Below are 17,529 nucleotides of genomic sequence, written 5' to 3'. Positions count from 1 at the left end.
TTACTTAATTTTAGGCCTCTGCACATGCATTTCTCTCTGCCTGGGGACACTGAAGCCAGCCGCATATGCACACCGTACACAAACACACCCGACAGCACCGCCTTCGTCTGGCCAACTCCTGGTTCACCTGTAAGCTCCTGCTTAAACATCACTTCCTGCAGCAAAGTGCCACTGTCCCCCGAGGCTCCAATAATTAAGGGCCTGTGCTTTGTGTCCCCAAGCTCCTAGCACTGTGGGGTAATTGCCCATTCAGGGTTTGCTCAGCCACCACAGTGGAAACCTCTCAAAGGTGGGTAGAACCCATTCTGATTCTCTTCCCCAGCTCCATGGGGATGCTGGTTGGATCCCCTGTGGGCTTGCTGAGCACTGAGTGGGCAGGACTAGTTGGCAGGACACTTCACAAGGATACTTGGCCTCCTCCCCCAAGAAGGTGGCACTCGCCTCCTCTGATAGCCCCAGGGACCTGTGACAGATCACACAGAATCCATCCCCCAGCCTCACCACAGCACTGGATTTGGCATTTAGGAACATCCCCAGTGTCTTTCCCACCCCGCAGGCACCTCTCCTCTCGTTTCCCAAACCCTATGACATCCGAGGCAAATGCAGTCCACGTGTGCCTGCATGAAGCCATGGGGATGCTGCTTCTCTGGCTCTGCCCAAGAAACCCCTGAGAAGATTCATACTCAAGTGTCACCCAGCACCCTCCCCTCCAAGAAGCAAGAAATCCCATTTGCCAGCAGCGCTCAGACTCAGTTCCCCAAGGGAGTAGCGTGAGATCTGAACTCATGAGCTCGAGATGCTGGGTCTTTAGCTTTCAAAATACAAAGTCTTCCCTCTCGAGATGAGCCTTTTTGGTTCAAAGAAACAAAATGAGCCAACATCTTTGTTTTTTCCCAATCCAGGGCCCTCCATCAGGGTGACCATCCTCCCCTGGGCAGTTTTGGAGATAGGACTTGCCACTAGCTAGTTGAGTTGATTTCTGGCTCCGTTCTGGTGTCCAGTTCCCTGCCCCAAGGCCGCAGCCGAAGCCTGGGTGTAGAGTCTACCCCCTTGGTTTCAGTCCTGCTCCTGCTGAGAATGGAGTGACTCCAATCTTTCTGGAGTTCATTTTGTTTGTCAGTGAAGCGGGAACAATAGTACCTACCCATAGAGTTGCCATAAGGACTGGGTGGGATGATATATGCAATTGATATAAATGACCACCAACCGAGGAAACCACATGCTGGCAAGACAAGGTGGTATGCTAGCCGGAATATGGGCTCTGAAATCAGGTCTAGATTTGTGATTTACTACCTGTAGATCCTGAGTAGGTCTCTCGGCCTCTCTGTGCCTCCCACGTTCATCTCCAGAAGGCGAGCTTCTATAGTATAAGCTCCAAAAGGACAGTGTTATGGGCTGAATTGCACCTCAACCCACCCACCCCCCAAAAAAAAGACAAGTTCAAATCCTAGCCCCCAGTACCCCAGAATGTGACCCTGTATGAAAATAGATAATTAGTCAAGATGAGGTCAACCTGGAGGAGGGTGGGCTCCTAACCCAATATGACCTTCCTTCTAAGAAGACGGCCTTGACAGAGACAGGAGGAGGGGGAAGGTCGTGCGACATCAAAGGCAGAGGTTGGCGTGATCCAGCTGCAAGCCAAGACCACCAGAGGTTGCCAGCAACCACCAGAAGCTAGCACGAGGCAGAGAATGGTTCTCCTTCAGGCTTCAGGGGAGCGTGGCTCTGCCAACACCTGGATTTGGGACTTGTAGCCTCTCGAACTATGAGGCCGTACATCGCTTTTGTTTCAAGTTACTCAGTTTGTGGTACTCGGTTCCAGCAGCCTTGGAAACTAAATTAATACAGGCAAGCATTTCACACGATTCTGTTTCTCAGGGTGTCTCCAGCTCCTAGCAGAGAGCCTGATGTGGGATGAAGGCCTTCCGTGATTTGGGGAGGGATGGAGTGATGCTTCTATGAAGGTTACATCGGAAAAGCGTGTAAAGTGCTCACACAGACAACATTCGGTTCATTCTTTCCCCTTCCCTTCTGATGTCAAGGCTCCTTTCTGTACAAAGTAGAGTTTGGGATTAAGAACAGCCCTGTTTTTCTTCCAGTTTTTGCCTGAAACCTCCTAAAGGGCCCCTGGCTCTGAGAGCCTCCCTCTGGGGATGTTCAGTCTGAGGGAGACCCGGTGCCTGGGGGCAGCTTCCGGCAACCATCTTTCTTCTTGTGCATTGTCTCCCCCAGAAGCTTTCCCGGGTTTTTCGTGATTCCCCGGAGTGGGGCTAGAGGGGTTTCTGGAAAGCTTGGCCCTCAGCTACATTTGTGCTTTCCCTCAAAAAAATGTTTCAACAAGCTCTCTGGAAACCTAATGGGAAGGAGGCTTTGGCACAGTGAACAGGCTTGAGAAAAGCTGTTTAGAATCAGGGCATTTATGCGGGAAACTATTTAAGGAAAATTCCTCACTGTGTCCATACGTTCACATTGCAGGGCTTTCTGGTATTTTTTAAAAACCTTTTGTTGAAATATAATGAATACTCAGAAAGCTACACAAACTGTGCAATTCTGGCTTTATTTCTATGGAGCTTTGTTTTTTCCTAGTTAATCTTTGCCCAGTTCATTGATTACACTGATCCTTGACCCACCTCCCTGCCCCCTTTAAGACTCTCTGAAAGAGTGATTTTTTTTCTTAAATTTATTTGGCTGCCCTGGGTCTTGCTTACAGCATGTGGGACCTAGTTCCCTGATCAGGGATCGAACCCCAGGCCCCCTGAGTTGGGCGTGCAGAATCTTAGCCACTGGACCACCAGGGAAGTCCCTGAAAGAGTGATTTTCTAGGAAGAACTCTGGCCGTGGGCTCAGGTGGCCTGGGCTGGAAGGCCAGATCCACTCTCCCCAGCTCTGGGGTTTTGAGCATATTGTTTAACTTCTTTAAACAGGTTGTCCTGTTCCCATGGCTGGTGCGAGATCAGGGGAGCAGACTTGAATTTAAAAGCAAGAGTTCTTGTTTATCACTCTCACTCAGATGATTTTCGTGGCACAGGTATGGGCTGGAAAGCCTGACAGAACAAGGTCCAGAACCCAGCCTTGCACCCAACAGCTGAGTGACCTCTGACAGGCTCTCTTTTAAGCCTCAAATTCTGCATCTGTCGGCTGGAGAGAGCCTACTGCCTTCGTGGGGGTATGGGGTTTCAGTGAGATGATGTATATGAAGCTTCCACACTGCTGCACACACAGTCGGTGCTCAGTTATTATCAGTGCCTGCCCCTCCTTCCAGCACCTGGCCCTCTTCCATCCCCAGCTCCCTGTCCCCTGCCTCTTTCCTCTTTACCTAATACCCGCCCCCGCCCTGTAGTGTCTGACTAGAGGTGGGGCTTGGCAATCAGGTTGTGCTCTTCCTGTGTCTCAGGGGGCCTGGAATTTTGCAGCTGGGTAAATTGAATTGGGCAAAGGGTGCTATATATTACGTCTGTATGTATGGTGTGTATGTAGATGTGTGTATGTGTGTGTATATATATATTTAAAACCCAGTGACTTTGGGAACAGCTGTTGGGAAGCACTTTCTTAATCAAATCTCACTGCAAAAATGCAAACTGAAGATTTCCTGTTGAGCAGAGTGTTCTGTGACCGCAGGTTGTTCAGGCCTGCCATAAATTTCAGTGGCTCCTTGGTCATGTTTGCCTGCAGATTTTGACAGACAGAGATAATCCAGCCTGCCTGGTGCCTTCCCTCTCCCCCACATGCCACAGAAGGGGGCTTCTCTGCCAGGCTGATTCGAGCCTCCAGAGGCCTGGGTTGTTGTTCAGTTGCTAAGTCATGTCTGACACTTTACACTCCCGTGGACTGCAGCATGCTAGGCTTTCCTGTCCTTCACTGTCTCCTGGAGTTTGCTCAAATTCATGTCCATTGAGTCGGTGATGCCATCCAATCATCTCATCTTCCATCGTCCCCTTTTCCTCCTGCCCTTAATCTTTCCCAGCACCAGAATCTTTTCCAATGAGTCAGCTCTTCTCATCAGGTGGCCAAAGTATTGGAGCTTCAGCTTCAGCATCAGACCTTCCAATGAATATTCAGGACTGATTTCCTTTAGGATTGACTAGTTGGATCTCCTTGCTGTCCAAGGGGCTCTCAGGAGTCTTCTCCAACACCACAGTTCAAAAACATCAATTCTTTGGCACTCAGCTTTCTTTACGGTCCAACTCTCACATCCACATTTGGATATAGTAAGAATCAAATAAGATCATGGATGTGAAATTTTTCTGTAAACTGTAGATAAATACTGTTCATGTGTAGACATTGTTTTTATTAGTAGCTCAGTAAGTTAAAATAGATTCCAATATGTACTGGGTACCCACTGTATATGAGATCATTGTGTGGCTGTGAACACAGGGAGGTAAATAAAACCAGTCCCTGCCCTCAAGGAACTCACTAATAAGAACACGTATGCATAGTGGCCTTTGGTCTACAATATGCACATCTGTAACCTGGCCCCTGGCCACGTCTCAAGGTTCATTTCTCAGCTCTCTCCTCCTTACATTCCTCCAGCTGAACTAGCTTCCTTGCTGTCTCTCAGACGAACTTGCTTCTGGGGCTTGGACTTTTCAGTTACTGGGCACAAGCACTCTGCCTGGAAAACTCTTCCTTTACTTACTTCAGGTCTCTGCTCAAATGTCACCTCCTCAGAGAGGCCTCCCCTGACCACCTTACTTAAAACAACACACTCATGCCATCACTCCTAACCTCTTATTGTAGTAAACTTTTCTTTATAGCATTTATCATCTCCTGATCTTGTTCTGCATAGTAATTTGCTTACTTGTTTGTTTGTTTGTTTGATTTTTATTTATTTATTTATTTTAATTGGAGGCTACTTACTTTACAATATTATCATATGTGAAATAGATCGCCAATCCAGGTTCGACTACTTGTTTATTGATTTTCTTCTCCACTAGAAGGTAGGCTTCTGAGGGCAAGACTTTGTCTTCCTTGCCCATCAGCAATGCTTGCAACAGTGCCTGACACAGGGTAGGCACAAAATAAGAGTTTGATGAAAGAATCAGTGCCTGCCTCTCAATAACAGAAAAGAAAAGTAACTCAGTTTTCAAGTGGGCGAATGATCTGAATAGATATTTCTTCAAAGAAGATATTCAAATGGCCAATAAGCACATGAGAAGAAGCTCAACATCATTAGCCACTGGGAGACGCAACTCAAAAACCACAATGAGATACCACTTCCCACCTACTAGAATGGCTGTCATCAAAAGTCAGACAATAACAAGTGCTGGCAAAGATATGGAGAAGTTGGAACACTCTAACACCGCTGATGGGAATAGAAAATGGTACAACTACTTTGGAAAACAACCCAGCAGTTCCTCAAAAGGTTGAACACAGTTACCCTCCAATCCAGCAATTCCACTCCCAAGTGTCTACCCAAGAGAAATGGAAACACATCAACACAAAAACTTGTATATAGCAGCATTATTTGGAAGAGCCAGAAAGTAGAAACAGCCCACATTTCCAACAGATGAATGGATAAATAAAATATGCTGCTTCTGTACTTTGCAATGTCATTCAGCAATAAAATGAAATGGAATCTTGATCTGTGTTACAATATGGGTTAACCTTGGAAACATATTCGGTAGAAGAAGATAATCACAAAAGAGCACATATTATATGATTCCATTTACATGAAATGTCCAGAATAGGCAAATCTGTAGAGATGTAGATTATCTATAGAGAAGTAGATTAGTGACTGTCCAGGGCTACAGAGTGTTGGAAGGAAATGGGGAGTGATTGTTAAATGATTATGTGGTTTCCTTTTGGGGTGATGAAAATATTCTGAAGTTTATTGTGGTGATGGTCACACTACTCTGTGAGTATACTAAAAGCCATTGAAGAATAAACTTTATGTGGGTGACTTGCATCAGTTCAGTTCAGTCCCTCAGTTGTGTCCAACTCTTTGTGACCCCATGGACTGCAGCACGCCAGGCTTCCCTGTCCATCACGAAATTCTGGAGGCTACTCAAACTCATGTTCTGGATTCAGTGATGCCATCCAACTATTTTGTCCGTTGTCAGCTCCTTCTCCCATCTTCAATCTTTCCCACCATCATGGTTTTTTCAAATGAGTCAGCTCTTCGCATCAGGTGGCCAAAGTATCAGAGTTTCAGCTCCAACATCAGTCCTTCCAATGAATATTCAGTACTGATTTCCTTTAGGATGGACTGGTTGGATCTCCTTGCTGTCCAAGGGACTCTCAAGAGTCTTCTCCAATACCACAGTTCAAAAGCATCAATTCTTCAGCACTCCGCTTTCTTTATAGTCCAGCTCTCACATCTATACATGACTACTGGAAAAATCATAGCTTTGACTGGACGGACCTTTGTTGGCAAAATAATGTCTCTGCTTTATAATATGCTGTCTAGGTTGGTCATAGCTTTTCTTCCAAGGAGCAAGCGTCTTTTAATTTCATGACTGCAGTCACCATCTGCAGTGATTTTAGAGCCCCCCAAAATAAAGTCTTTCACTATTTCCATTGTTTCCCCATCTATTTGCCATGAAGTGATGGGACCAAACTAAGATGCCATGATCTTAGTTTTTTGAATGTTGAGTTTTAAGTCAACTTTTCACTCTCCTCTTTCACTTTCATTAAGAGGCTCTTTAGTTCTTCGCTTTCTGCCATAAGGGTGATGTCATCTGCATATCTGAGGTTACTGATATTTCTCCTCGCAATCTTGATTCCAGATTGTGCTTCATCCAGCCTGGCATTTCACATGATGTACTCTGCATATAAGTTAAATAAGCAGGGTGACAATATACAACCTTGACGTACTCCTTTCCCCATTTGGAACCGGTCTGTTGTTCCATGTCCAGTTCTAACTATTGCTTCCTGACCTGCATACAGATTTCTCAGGAGGCAGATCAGGTGGTCTGGTATTCCCATCTCTTGCAGAATTTTCCACAGTTTATTTGTGACCCACACAGACAAAGGCTTTGGCATAGTCAATAAAGCAGAAGTAGATGTTTTTCTGGAACTCTCTTGCTTTTTCAATGATCCAACGGATGTTGGTAATTTGATCTCTGGTTCCTCTGCCTTTTCTAAATCCAGCTTGAACATCTGGAAGTTCATGGTTCACATACTGTTGAAGTCTGGCTTGGAGAATTTTGAGCAATACTTTTCCAGCGTGTGAGATGAGTGCAATTGTGTGGTAGTTTGAGCATTTTTTGGCATTGCCTTTCTTTGGGATTGGAATGAAAATTGACCTTTTCTAGGCCTGTGGCCACTGCTGCGTTTTCCAGATTTGCTGGCATATTGAATGCAGCACTTTCACAGCAACATCTTTTAGGATTTAAAATAGCTCAACTGGAATTCCACCACCTCCACTAGCTTTGTTCATAGTGATGCTTTCCTAAGCCCCACTTGACTTTGCACTCCAGGATGTCTGGCTCTAGGTGAGTGATCACACCATCATGATTATCTGGTGACTTTCATGGCATATGTTTATATCTTAATAAAGCTGTTACTGGGCTTCCCAGGTAGCTCAGTGGTTAAAAAAAAAAGAAAGAGAGAGACTTCTGCCAATGTAGAAGACATGAGTTCGATCCCTGGGTCAGGAAGAGCCCCTGGAGAGTGAAATGGCAACCCACTCCCATATTCTTGCCTGGAAAATCTCATGGACAGAGGAGCCTGACAGGCTACAGTCCATGGGATCAATAAAGAGTCAAACGTGACTTAGCGACTAAGCAACAGAAAAAGCTGTTATTACCAAAAAAAAAAAAGTCCGCATTTAATATATCTGTATCAAAAAAGTCAACTATGTGAAGACCAGAGAGACCCGAGTTACTCTCTTCTCAGTGTTGTTGTGGAAGGTACACCAGACACTGAGCTTCCCCAGATGAACAGGTGAACGCAGAGTTCCTTTCCTGGTGAATGCTTTTTTAAAAAATGACCCTGAGAAGCCTGTGAGGAGGAGAACTGGTGATCAAATGAGCTGAGCCTGAGAAATTTACTGCGTCCTGTTTTCCAGAGACCATTTTCCCAACATAAGTCATAGAGACAGATGGCCCCAGACCTGCTTCTGAAAATAGCCACTGTCGAGGAGAGGAGAGCTGACTTAGTGGGAGCTGCCCAGCTTGGGGAGTAAGACCCACAGATTCAATGGGCTGGAAAAGAAGGCAGTTTGGACTCGGGAGACTGTGGTTCTGCCAAGCTTATCCCAGGAGGAACCCAAAGCAGAAGCTGTTGTATTTGCTGCCTTTCTGTGTGTTTTCTTCTCTTCAAAAAAGCCCTTTAAAAATCACATTACCACATTTGTTCCTTGAAAGAATTAGAAAAATATAGAAAAAAAAATTTATTCGTAATTCTACTGCCCTAAGGTAACAAGCATTAACATTTTTGTTAGTTATTCATACTCACACACATACATAAACAGATGTCACAATTATTTTTATACAGTTTTGCCTCATGCTTTTTTAATATTTTGTTTCCCATGTCCTTAAACATTCTTTACAAACATGGCTTATAATGTCTGCATGTTAACATTCTACTGATGTGCCTTAATTTACATAATTAGTCACTTTTTAACCTAAAGGATGTTTTTCCTTTTTAATATTTTTTTAAAATTTTCACTTTTGTCAATTACAATGTTGTGATGATTATCCTAATAAATAAATCTTTTCAAAAATCATAATTGTGTTCTTGAGTAAATTCCTAGAAGTGGAATTACTCAGTTACAAGTTTACACATTTTAAAAATCAATTTATATCAAATTATGTTACCAATATCAGTGCATAAAATCTTGTTTGTATTTAAAGCCAACATCTATTTTAACATCTACTTGATGCCAGATTTTTCACATTTATTATTTCACTTTCTCCTGAAGTTTGAAAAAAATCATATTTAGAAGTATAAAAATAACTTTATGTGCTCATTGTTGAAAATTTTAAAGCTATAAAAGCATATTTTAAAAGCTGATATCAGTGATAACTAAAGATTTTTTCAGCCAATTTTTTGTATAGGAATGCATTTATAGCAATGTGTTTATTCTATAAATGTTTTATGAGCATTAACTATACTGAAAGGACCTAACGTTCCATTATAACCATAATTATTTTTATCCACCAGTTTATCTAGTCTCCTTTAACCCTCAAAATAACCCATGGAGGTAGTGGATTACTGTTACTCCTATCTTGTAGAATGTTGGACCAGAGAAGAACCTTAGGGTATTCTGGCCTAACTCCCCAAGGGGGAATGTGAGAGTCAGAGAGGTCAGAGGTCTCCCCCATGATCCCACAGCACACTGTTGACCTGCACCCAGACCTCTTGACCTCTAGTCTGTTGCAGCAAACTGTAGCATCTGATATGGAACTGAATCAGTACTGTCCTCAAATGGGGTGGCCACATAATTGTCCAAAACAGGACATCTCTAGAGGAAAGGCAGGGCACTATTATTAACTGATATGGGGTCACAGACGTGCATTGAGGCTGTCACTGGCAAACCAGAACGAGAGGTCCCTCTGGCGCTCTTGCTTCAGATTTGTAGCACTTAGAAATGCTTGGCAACACTGGATTTCAACCCATTTCAAATAACGATGGTAACCAGTTCTGCAAACCTTTTCTAAGCTGAGACTCTGAGCCAGGCCACAGAGATGAGCAGCTGTGGTCTCTGTGGGGCAGGCTGAGCAGTTTTATCCATAGACGTGACCAACACTCGCTGTTGTCAGAAGCAGGACATGCTGTCACTGCAGTGGAGTTCCTGGTCCTCTAGCAACCTCAGAGCTTCATATCAGAAGGAGATTCCAGTTTTCCTTAATGCCCCATCCTCTGCTCAGAACTGGCTAAGATTTTACTTATTTAGTGGAGCAACTGGCTGCCTTGTTAAGAGGAAATAGATAGGAGGTTGGCTCATGAGGAGAGAATGAATGCATTCAGTTTGGAGTTTTGTTTTTGTTGTTTTATTTAGTTATTTGGCTGCAGCAAGTCTTCACTGCAGTGGAATCTTTTTAGCTGAAGCGTGCGGGAATCTAGTTCCCTGACCAGGGATGGAAACTGGGCCCCCTGCATTGGGAGCATGGAGTCTTAGCCACTGGACCACCAGGGAAGTACCTGCATTTGGTTTTAAGTGGAGTATTTCTAGGAGGGAGACTGAGGAGTTGAAACACAGCCAGGCTCCACAGGAAGGATGAATCCATCAGCTCAGGGTTCCACTGAGACGAGCTACCTGTTTAGGTCTCAAGGTTTTGTTTTGGTCTTTTCAGGGTGTCATTTATTGAGTAGCTGCTGTTTACTGGACACTATGCTAAGCATTTTATACACAGGCTTCTAGAAGGCAGGGCTGCCAGTTAAAAGGTTATCAGGAGGCTCTTACCCGGATCCAGGGAACTGCCTAATCCAGGGAAGACAGCACTCCACCCTCCCCACCCCCAGAGCAACAGCTTGTGCTCTGGCTTCACTGTAGGACTCGCACTTCCCCACTATGTGAGCACACTGTGACTTTCCCCACCGGAGCCTAGATGGGGTTTAATGGAGATCAATAAGGTTCCATTTGGGCATTTAGATGGATTTCTCAGGACTGCTGAGAAAAGTGTAAAAAAGTGCATTTTGTTAATGGTCTTTTCTTTGGCAGAGTAACAAATGCGTCCATCAGCTAGCCCTTCACACTTTAGTCTCACGGCATATTTCAAAGACAACTTAGAATGCAGAATGCTGGAGGCTCTTTCTTGAGCACCAGCTTGCCCTAGTTATAGGTTACATTTCAAATGCTAAGGAAAGCTACCATCAATACACACAAAGGTGTGAGGGACTGAAATTGCTCTTCCTGTAGAGCTCAGGACTCCCTTGTCATATGTTCCTTTCATATATCACGGCTGTCTGCCTAACACTCCTCTTATACAGCATCAGTAAGCGATGCATATTGATAAAGGTGTCATTGGCAGGCTTGCGGATCTGTCATTGTTTATTCCCCCAAACCAGCCTGTTCTTACTCTCAAAGACCTACAACTGGCGGGATGGTAAAGGGAATCCATGTTGGTTGAGCCCTCACTTTGGGACTTCCAGACTTCCTACAAGCATGATACCATCCTCCCCTCAAAAGCTCTTTGCTGTGGATGTTGTGACTTTATTTTTCAAAGGAGAAGACAGAGACTAAGAGAAGTGACTCACCCAAGGTCGTACAGCCAATATGAACCTGGGCTTTGGTCCCTGGTTTGTTCAATAGGAATCCTGTAGTCTTTCCACTTGAGATGTGTTTCAGTTGATGGACAGGAATCTCCCCCTCCAGACTCCAAACCAGGGCTGATAAATGCAATTCACACCCCCTCAGTGGACAGAGCATTGCAGTTGTGGGTTCTCCTCTAGGTCCTGTGATCACAGACAAATGCATTCAGTTCTGTAAGCCTCCATTTCTTGACATTGAAAACAACTATGGATTTTCCAATCCATGGTTACTGTGAGGAAAGGATCTTGTAAAATGATCCTCCTCTCAGAGGAGAAGCTCTGTGAATGCTTGTTCCTACCCCCATCCCTCGACCACAGGGGTGTCTGCCTTCTCTCACTTTGTTACTTTGGTTTTTCCTTTCTCCACCTTTATCAAATATAAGCACGAGCTAGGCTCAAAGACCTTCTCTCCAGAAACATGCCTGGCTGCCCCCTACCCTTCTGTGGGCCCCGGTTGTTGAGGTGAGGCATTCCAGTCACCCCATCTCCTTTTAGCAGAGACACAGTGGAAAATTCTGCAATACGAGGTTCCCTTCAGTCGATGATCAGGATACATGGCAAGGTGACCACAAACCCCAATTCCCTACTCCCACCCGTGGCATCGGGCATCCTTATTTGCCTACACGTACATGCATGTGGACCCCACCTAAAAGGCAAACCCAGATCATGCAGACTTTCAACATCCTAGCTGAGCTGTGAGCTAATTAGAAAGGAAATCTGGGTGGCGAAGCAGATGCCTGAAGTCTCAAGATCAAATCCTGCTAAAGTACGGTCCCGGTCTTGTCACGTTCCTGCTTTAAAAACTCACGTAACTCCCCACCTAAGGTCTGGTTTCCCTTTCCTTGTGTTCAAGTCCTAAACCTGTTGTTCAGAGCCTCATTTCCCACTTCTCTCTTCACATAGACCTTTCCTGCCATAATCAAAGTCCTCTTCTTCCCTCCTGCCTTTCTTCCATCCTTTCTTCATTTAGCAACTATTTGTAGTACTTTCTAAGTACCAGACACTGTGCTGTACACTGGAGAATACGGTAATGGACAAGCCAGGCAGGCAAGCAGGTGGCCACAGCCAAGTCCACACTACCAAATGGGAAGTGTTGCAGCAGGGAACCCCCAGGAGGCATGCCAAACCCAGGTTTGGAGCATCTGGGAAGCCTTCCTGGGGGTGGCGATCTTGAGATTAAGCCCGGAGGCTGACTGGGGGCTAGTGAGACTCACAAGTGTGGTAGTGATGCAGAAAAGGGAAGACGAAAGGAAACACTCAAGAAGGAGGAGGAACAGCATATACAGAAACTCAGAGGCAAAATTTTGCAGTTGTGCTCCAGGGGGTGCCCTTCAGATCAGTTCTGTGCCAGTGGTGCCTGAAGTTGTGTGGATCTGCAGACTTGGGCAGAAGAGGGAGCAGTGTGTATGTGGAAGTGAGGGCACGTCAACCAGTCTCAGCACACTTAGTGAGAAGTCACAAGACTCAAGGGTCCAAGCGATGCCGGGCAGGTTGCTTGAGACTAGGTAAAGGCTAAGGGCCTGAGGCAGAATATTTCTCCCTCTGCTGTGGATGCTCAAGCCCCTATCTCTTCATCTCTTCCCTCTGGAATACTCTGTGGCTCCTTTGTCCCTCCAGTAGAAGCGAGCTCCCCACCCCCTCATGCATCCTCCCCTGCACTGGGCTGTCTTCTGCTCTGACAGGTCCCACCCCTGCCTTGCTGAGAGCTGCGTGGGACATTCCCCCTACCCTCCCACCAGCTCCTTGGGGGCTGTGCCTCTGATAGTCTGTACCCCCCTCACCTTCTAGCCTGCTCAGGGGGTGTTTAGGAAATGTCTATGGAATGAAACAGTGCTCCCCATACTTCTCTGGTCACACACTACTCTTATAAAGAAAAGATAAAGGTACCCCCCCTCACTTTATATATACATGTTTATGCATACCGACATCTAAAGTTTATTAGGTGTTTACTGGCTGTCATGCCATTCTCACTCCAGTATTCTTGCCTGGAGAATCCCATGGACAGGGGAGCCAGGTGGGCTACAGTCCATGGGGTTGCAAAGAGTCGGACAAGACTAAGCAACTAACAAACTTGCCATTCTCAACACATTACTTGTTTTAACTCCTTTAATCCTCAGAGTGACTCTGTGAAGTAGCTATTCTTTTTTATTTTTTGCTCTCCATTACATAGATGAGGAGATCGAGTCACAAAGGGTGGAGTAAGTTGCCCAAGGTCACTGTTAACAGAACTAGCAAGTAGAACAGTAGAGTTCAGATGTAGGGTCCAGAGCCCTTCCTTTTAATATAATCCGGCACTGCTTCTGAGGATGCCGAATTGATACAGCAGTGCATTTTATTACATGTGTTTTGAGCAAGAATGTATTGTATATATTATAAAACATTTACAAAATAGACATTAGAAAAGAGTGACATAAAAAATACTTCTAGAATGTTCTTGCACCCAGGAGGTGGTTTTATGCTGCTGCCTGGGGACCACTTAAATTAAAAGATGCTGATGAATGAGAAGGAGGAAATTGGCATAGTTCCAATAGTTTCTGTACATCACAGAAACCTCATGAGTTACTGTGCACCTATTAAGGGTCTAGGCTTCCCTAGTGGCTCACCTGGTAAAGAATCCACCTGCAATGCGGGAGACCTGGGTTCGATCCCTGGGTTGGGAAGATCCCCTGGAGAAAGGAATGGCTATCCACTCCAGTATTCTGGCCTGGAGAATTCCATGGACTGTATAGTCCATGGGATCACCAAGAGTTGGACATGACTGAGCAACTTTCACTTCACTTATTAAGGGTCTGGCACCCTCTTAGGTGCTTGAATGTTAGGTATGAATGTAAAGAGCAACCCCACAGGCCTGGGGTGAGGCCTAGAGATTGCATGGAAGGGAGAAGAAACAGGCATGAGGCCTGGGAGGGACTGTGCTGTTCTTAGCCCAGAATCTCCGAAGTTTGTGATGGAACAAGTTACTTAGTTCTGGAACTATTTATTTCATAAAGCTTGACAGATTTACTCAGGAAGAGGCTGTAACAAGCACCCTGGAACCACAGATCATGTTTCTTAACCTTTGTCTGAAATTCTAACAACTCAGCATAGTCTGGTCCTGGTTATCTCAAGCTCATCAGAAGCTCTGATTGGAGATTAGAAGATGTCTTTGGTTAATAAAAGATGAGGAAATGAATGTATATTTGCTTAATTAATGCAGCCTGGCCGACAAAATCTTTTCAATCCTGGGACTGCAGGGGAAGGGAAATCTTGAATGGAATTCTTCATGGGGTGGTTTCATTCAGTTTGGTCAACATTTGTTAAGCACTGACCCTGGGGTTCTGCTTGCTGAAGCATGCCGTGTGCTCGGATGTAGTATCTTTAATCCTTACAATAACTTTATTAAAGGGGAGGAGCTCCCAACTTACAAATGAGGAACTGAAACACATTGACGCAAGATCATATAGCCAATAGGAGGCTAGGGCATGATGCAAACTCCTATTCTGTTGAACTTCAAAGCCCGCTGCAAGAAGGTACTGTATCCCAAGAGGGTGCACACGCATTTATATGGGAGACAGCTACAGATAACTCCAAATACACCAGAGCAAATATGATAACAGAACTAAAAAAAGGTTAGTTCAAAGAAAGAAATTATCATCCCTGTATTGCTATGTGGTAAGTGGTGTCAGGGAAGGCTCTCCCTAGGGTGAATTGGAAACCCTGGCTTGGACGATTTTAAGGTAAATCAGTCCATGGGGTTGCAAAGAGTCAGACACAACTGAACGACTGAACTGAACTGAAGGTAAAGCATAGCCCAGATTTTTAGGTGAACCAAAACACAGGTGGAAAAGCTACCCAGAGATTGTACCTTGATCATGGATTCCTGCTGTCTCAATTGCTGTTACTGAGTTTCTAATACGAACCAACCAAGTGGGATACACAGCAGCTCTATAAAATGTCACATGTGGTTGGACTCAGGGGTTGACATGAGCATCATGGAAACTGCAAAATCCTGCAGGATTTGGTGATTGAACTGAGTGAACCTCTCTTGGTAGACAGACCCCCCGCCCCTCCCCGCCAAGGATCAGCCTCTGACTATACCACCTCTTCCTCAGGGCTCTACCAAATCTTGTGATGACGTGTCTGGGCTGCATTTTGTTTCCTAAGTTTCGGTCTCTGAAAAACTGAACAGATCTGGTTATGTTTTAAACCTTCTATGAGTCAAGGTGGGAGAAGAGCAGCAGGCCTGGCTGTCAAGTGAATGCTTTGTCTCGTACTGTATATGTCTGTGCTTATGTTCCCTCTCTTGTAAATGATGTACTGCACATGCCTAAACGCCAGACACACGTAGGACAGAAAATTGTCTGCCCTCATAGGTCTTGTCCCCAGTCATCACCCCCCACTTCTGAAGAGTTGGGGGTGTGCCCACAAAACGATAGAAAGCTGGCATTTTAGAATCGTGGGACCCTGACATGTTAGAAACCTGCAGTCAAGCATCCTGACTTAGTGCACCCAAACTTGGAGTTCCAGACTCACAGGATGTTAGTGCCATAAAAGGTATACAGCATTTTCCTCTGGAATATTAGAATTTAAGAACCCTAGTCTGTGAACCACTTAGAATTCATCTCTTCAGCCAACATTTATATAGTGCCTACTATGTGCCAGGTACTACGTTAGAGTCTGGAGATACACAAGTGAAAAAGACTGCTAGAGTTCTTGCTCTCTCAAGAAGTTTTGCAGAGAACATACTTAAAAACCTCAAAAGTGTCAGATTCTTAGAAAAGTTTAAGTGTGTTGAAATCCTAGGATGCCAGCGGTGAAGGGGGCGCTAGATCGTTCTTTCCAACTCCCCCCTACCTTTTATGAGGCCCGGAGGCTGTTCCAGGCATGCTGGATTAAAATCTGACTAATAAGAACATTATTTCAGTGGGAGGGGGGTTCAGGATGGGGAACACATGTAAACCCATGGCTGATTCATGTCAATGTATGGCAAAAACTACTACAATATTGTAAAGTAATTAGCCCCCAACTAAAATAAATAAATTTATTTAAAAAAAAACACATTATTTCAGTTCGCTGACATCACAGAATGGCCAACTTCGCAGGGGCTCAGCGATCACCCAGGGTGGCTGCTCATTTCGTCAGGGAGGCCACTGAAGCTCAGAGCGGGGCAGCTGTGTGATAGAAGACACAGCCCGGCCCCGGCCCCGGGGCTAGACCTCAGGTTTTCAGGCCTCTCTCAGAGAACAGGCAAAGCGGGAAGGCCTTCCCAAGTGTTGCAAGCTGCGCAGGAGGCCAGCTCTTCAGGAGTTTGCACCCACTTTGCCAGAGGCATCAGCCCCGCCCCCGGGCCACGTGTGCAGTATATCGCCCAGTGTTGGGAGCCCCCTCCCCCTGTTGATGCGTGTTTTATTTTGTGCCCTCCCCCTCCCCGTGTGCCTCAAAACCAATTTTCATTATTTTTTTTTTTTCTGTCTGTGTTTGTCTCTGTGGTTCGCAGGTGCTCCCTTGCATTGTTCATCCGCTTCATCAACCCCTATTGAGCAGTCCCCCTCCCCGCCCCCCTCCCCTCCGGCCAATGAGAGCCAGAGGCGGTTGCTAGGCAACGGTGTGGCCCAGCCAACCCCGGACTCAGACTCTGAGGAAGAGTTTGTCCCTAATTCATTCTTAGTTAAAAGTGGCTCCGCCAGCCTGGGGGTCGCAGCAAACGGTAAGTCCCTCTCTCTTCCTAACTTCTGTGGGTTTGTGTTTTACCCTTTGGTTGGCGATGCTGGTTAATCTGCCTGCTTGGGCTGCTTGAATGGGTGGAGGGGCCTGGTGCATGGGGAGCTCGGGGTTCTCAGGGGACCTGGCAGGCTCCATGGGCGGGGAAAGCCCCGCTCCTGCCCTGCTGGGGTCTGCGGGGTTGGGGGGCTGCTGTTCCCACCCCAGTGACAGACATTGGGCAGACAGAGCTGCGGAACAGAGATGCTCAGACAGATACTAGGAGACAGAAAAATCAGGTAGAACCTGAGTCAGGCAAAGACAGGGAGACAAAGATAGACTCTGAAAATGAAAAGTCAAAAATAGCACTGATTGACTGCTTGCTATGTGCCAGGAATTGTGCCAGCCACTGTCACTTGTTGCTTTATTGGATCCTCCTCACAACCCTGCCTGAGACCGGTATCATAGTGCCTCCACTGACCATGACGAGGCTGAGAGAAAGGATTCTGGCATTTTTGGAAGTTCTTGAGGTTTCACACTGCCTGGAGATGGGGCCCTGGAGCCCAGGCAGCTAGCTGCAGGGCTGAAAGCTGACTGCAGAGAGAGCCACTGGGCTCAAGCAGGGAACTGCCTCTTATAAGTCCTGCCCTGACT

The 17,529-nt window shown here is 45.7% G+C and overlaps 1 protein-coding gene across 1 annotated transcript in view; it reads left to right on the top strand.

Moving 5' to 3' along the window:
• TENM4 (teneurin transmembrane protein 4) overlaps positions 1-17,529 on the top strand; it is an 848,025-nt gene that overhangs the window by 506,396 nt on the left and 324,100 nt on the right. The window contains exon 7 of the mRNA XM_081537618.1: positions 16,673-16,882. Within this exon, the coding sequence (XP_081393744.1) occupies positions 16,673-16,882 (210 nt within the window). The remainder of the gene's footprint in view (positions 1-16,672; positions 16,883-17,529) is intronic.

The sequence above is a fragment of the Giraffa tippelskirchi genome, chromosome 10 (assembly GCF_054371585.1).
Source record: "Giraffa tippelskirchi isolate mGirTip1 chromosome 10, T2T-mGirTip1v1.2.pri, whole genome shotgun sequence".
NCBI classification, from domain to species: Eukaryota; Metazoa; Chordata; class Mammalia; order Artiodactyla; family Giraffidae; genus Giraffa; species Giraffa tippelskirchi.
The sequence above is the reverse complement of the archived record's forward strand: the minus strand, read 5'-3'. Positions and strand labels throughout refer to the sequence as shown.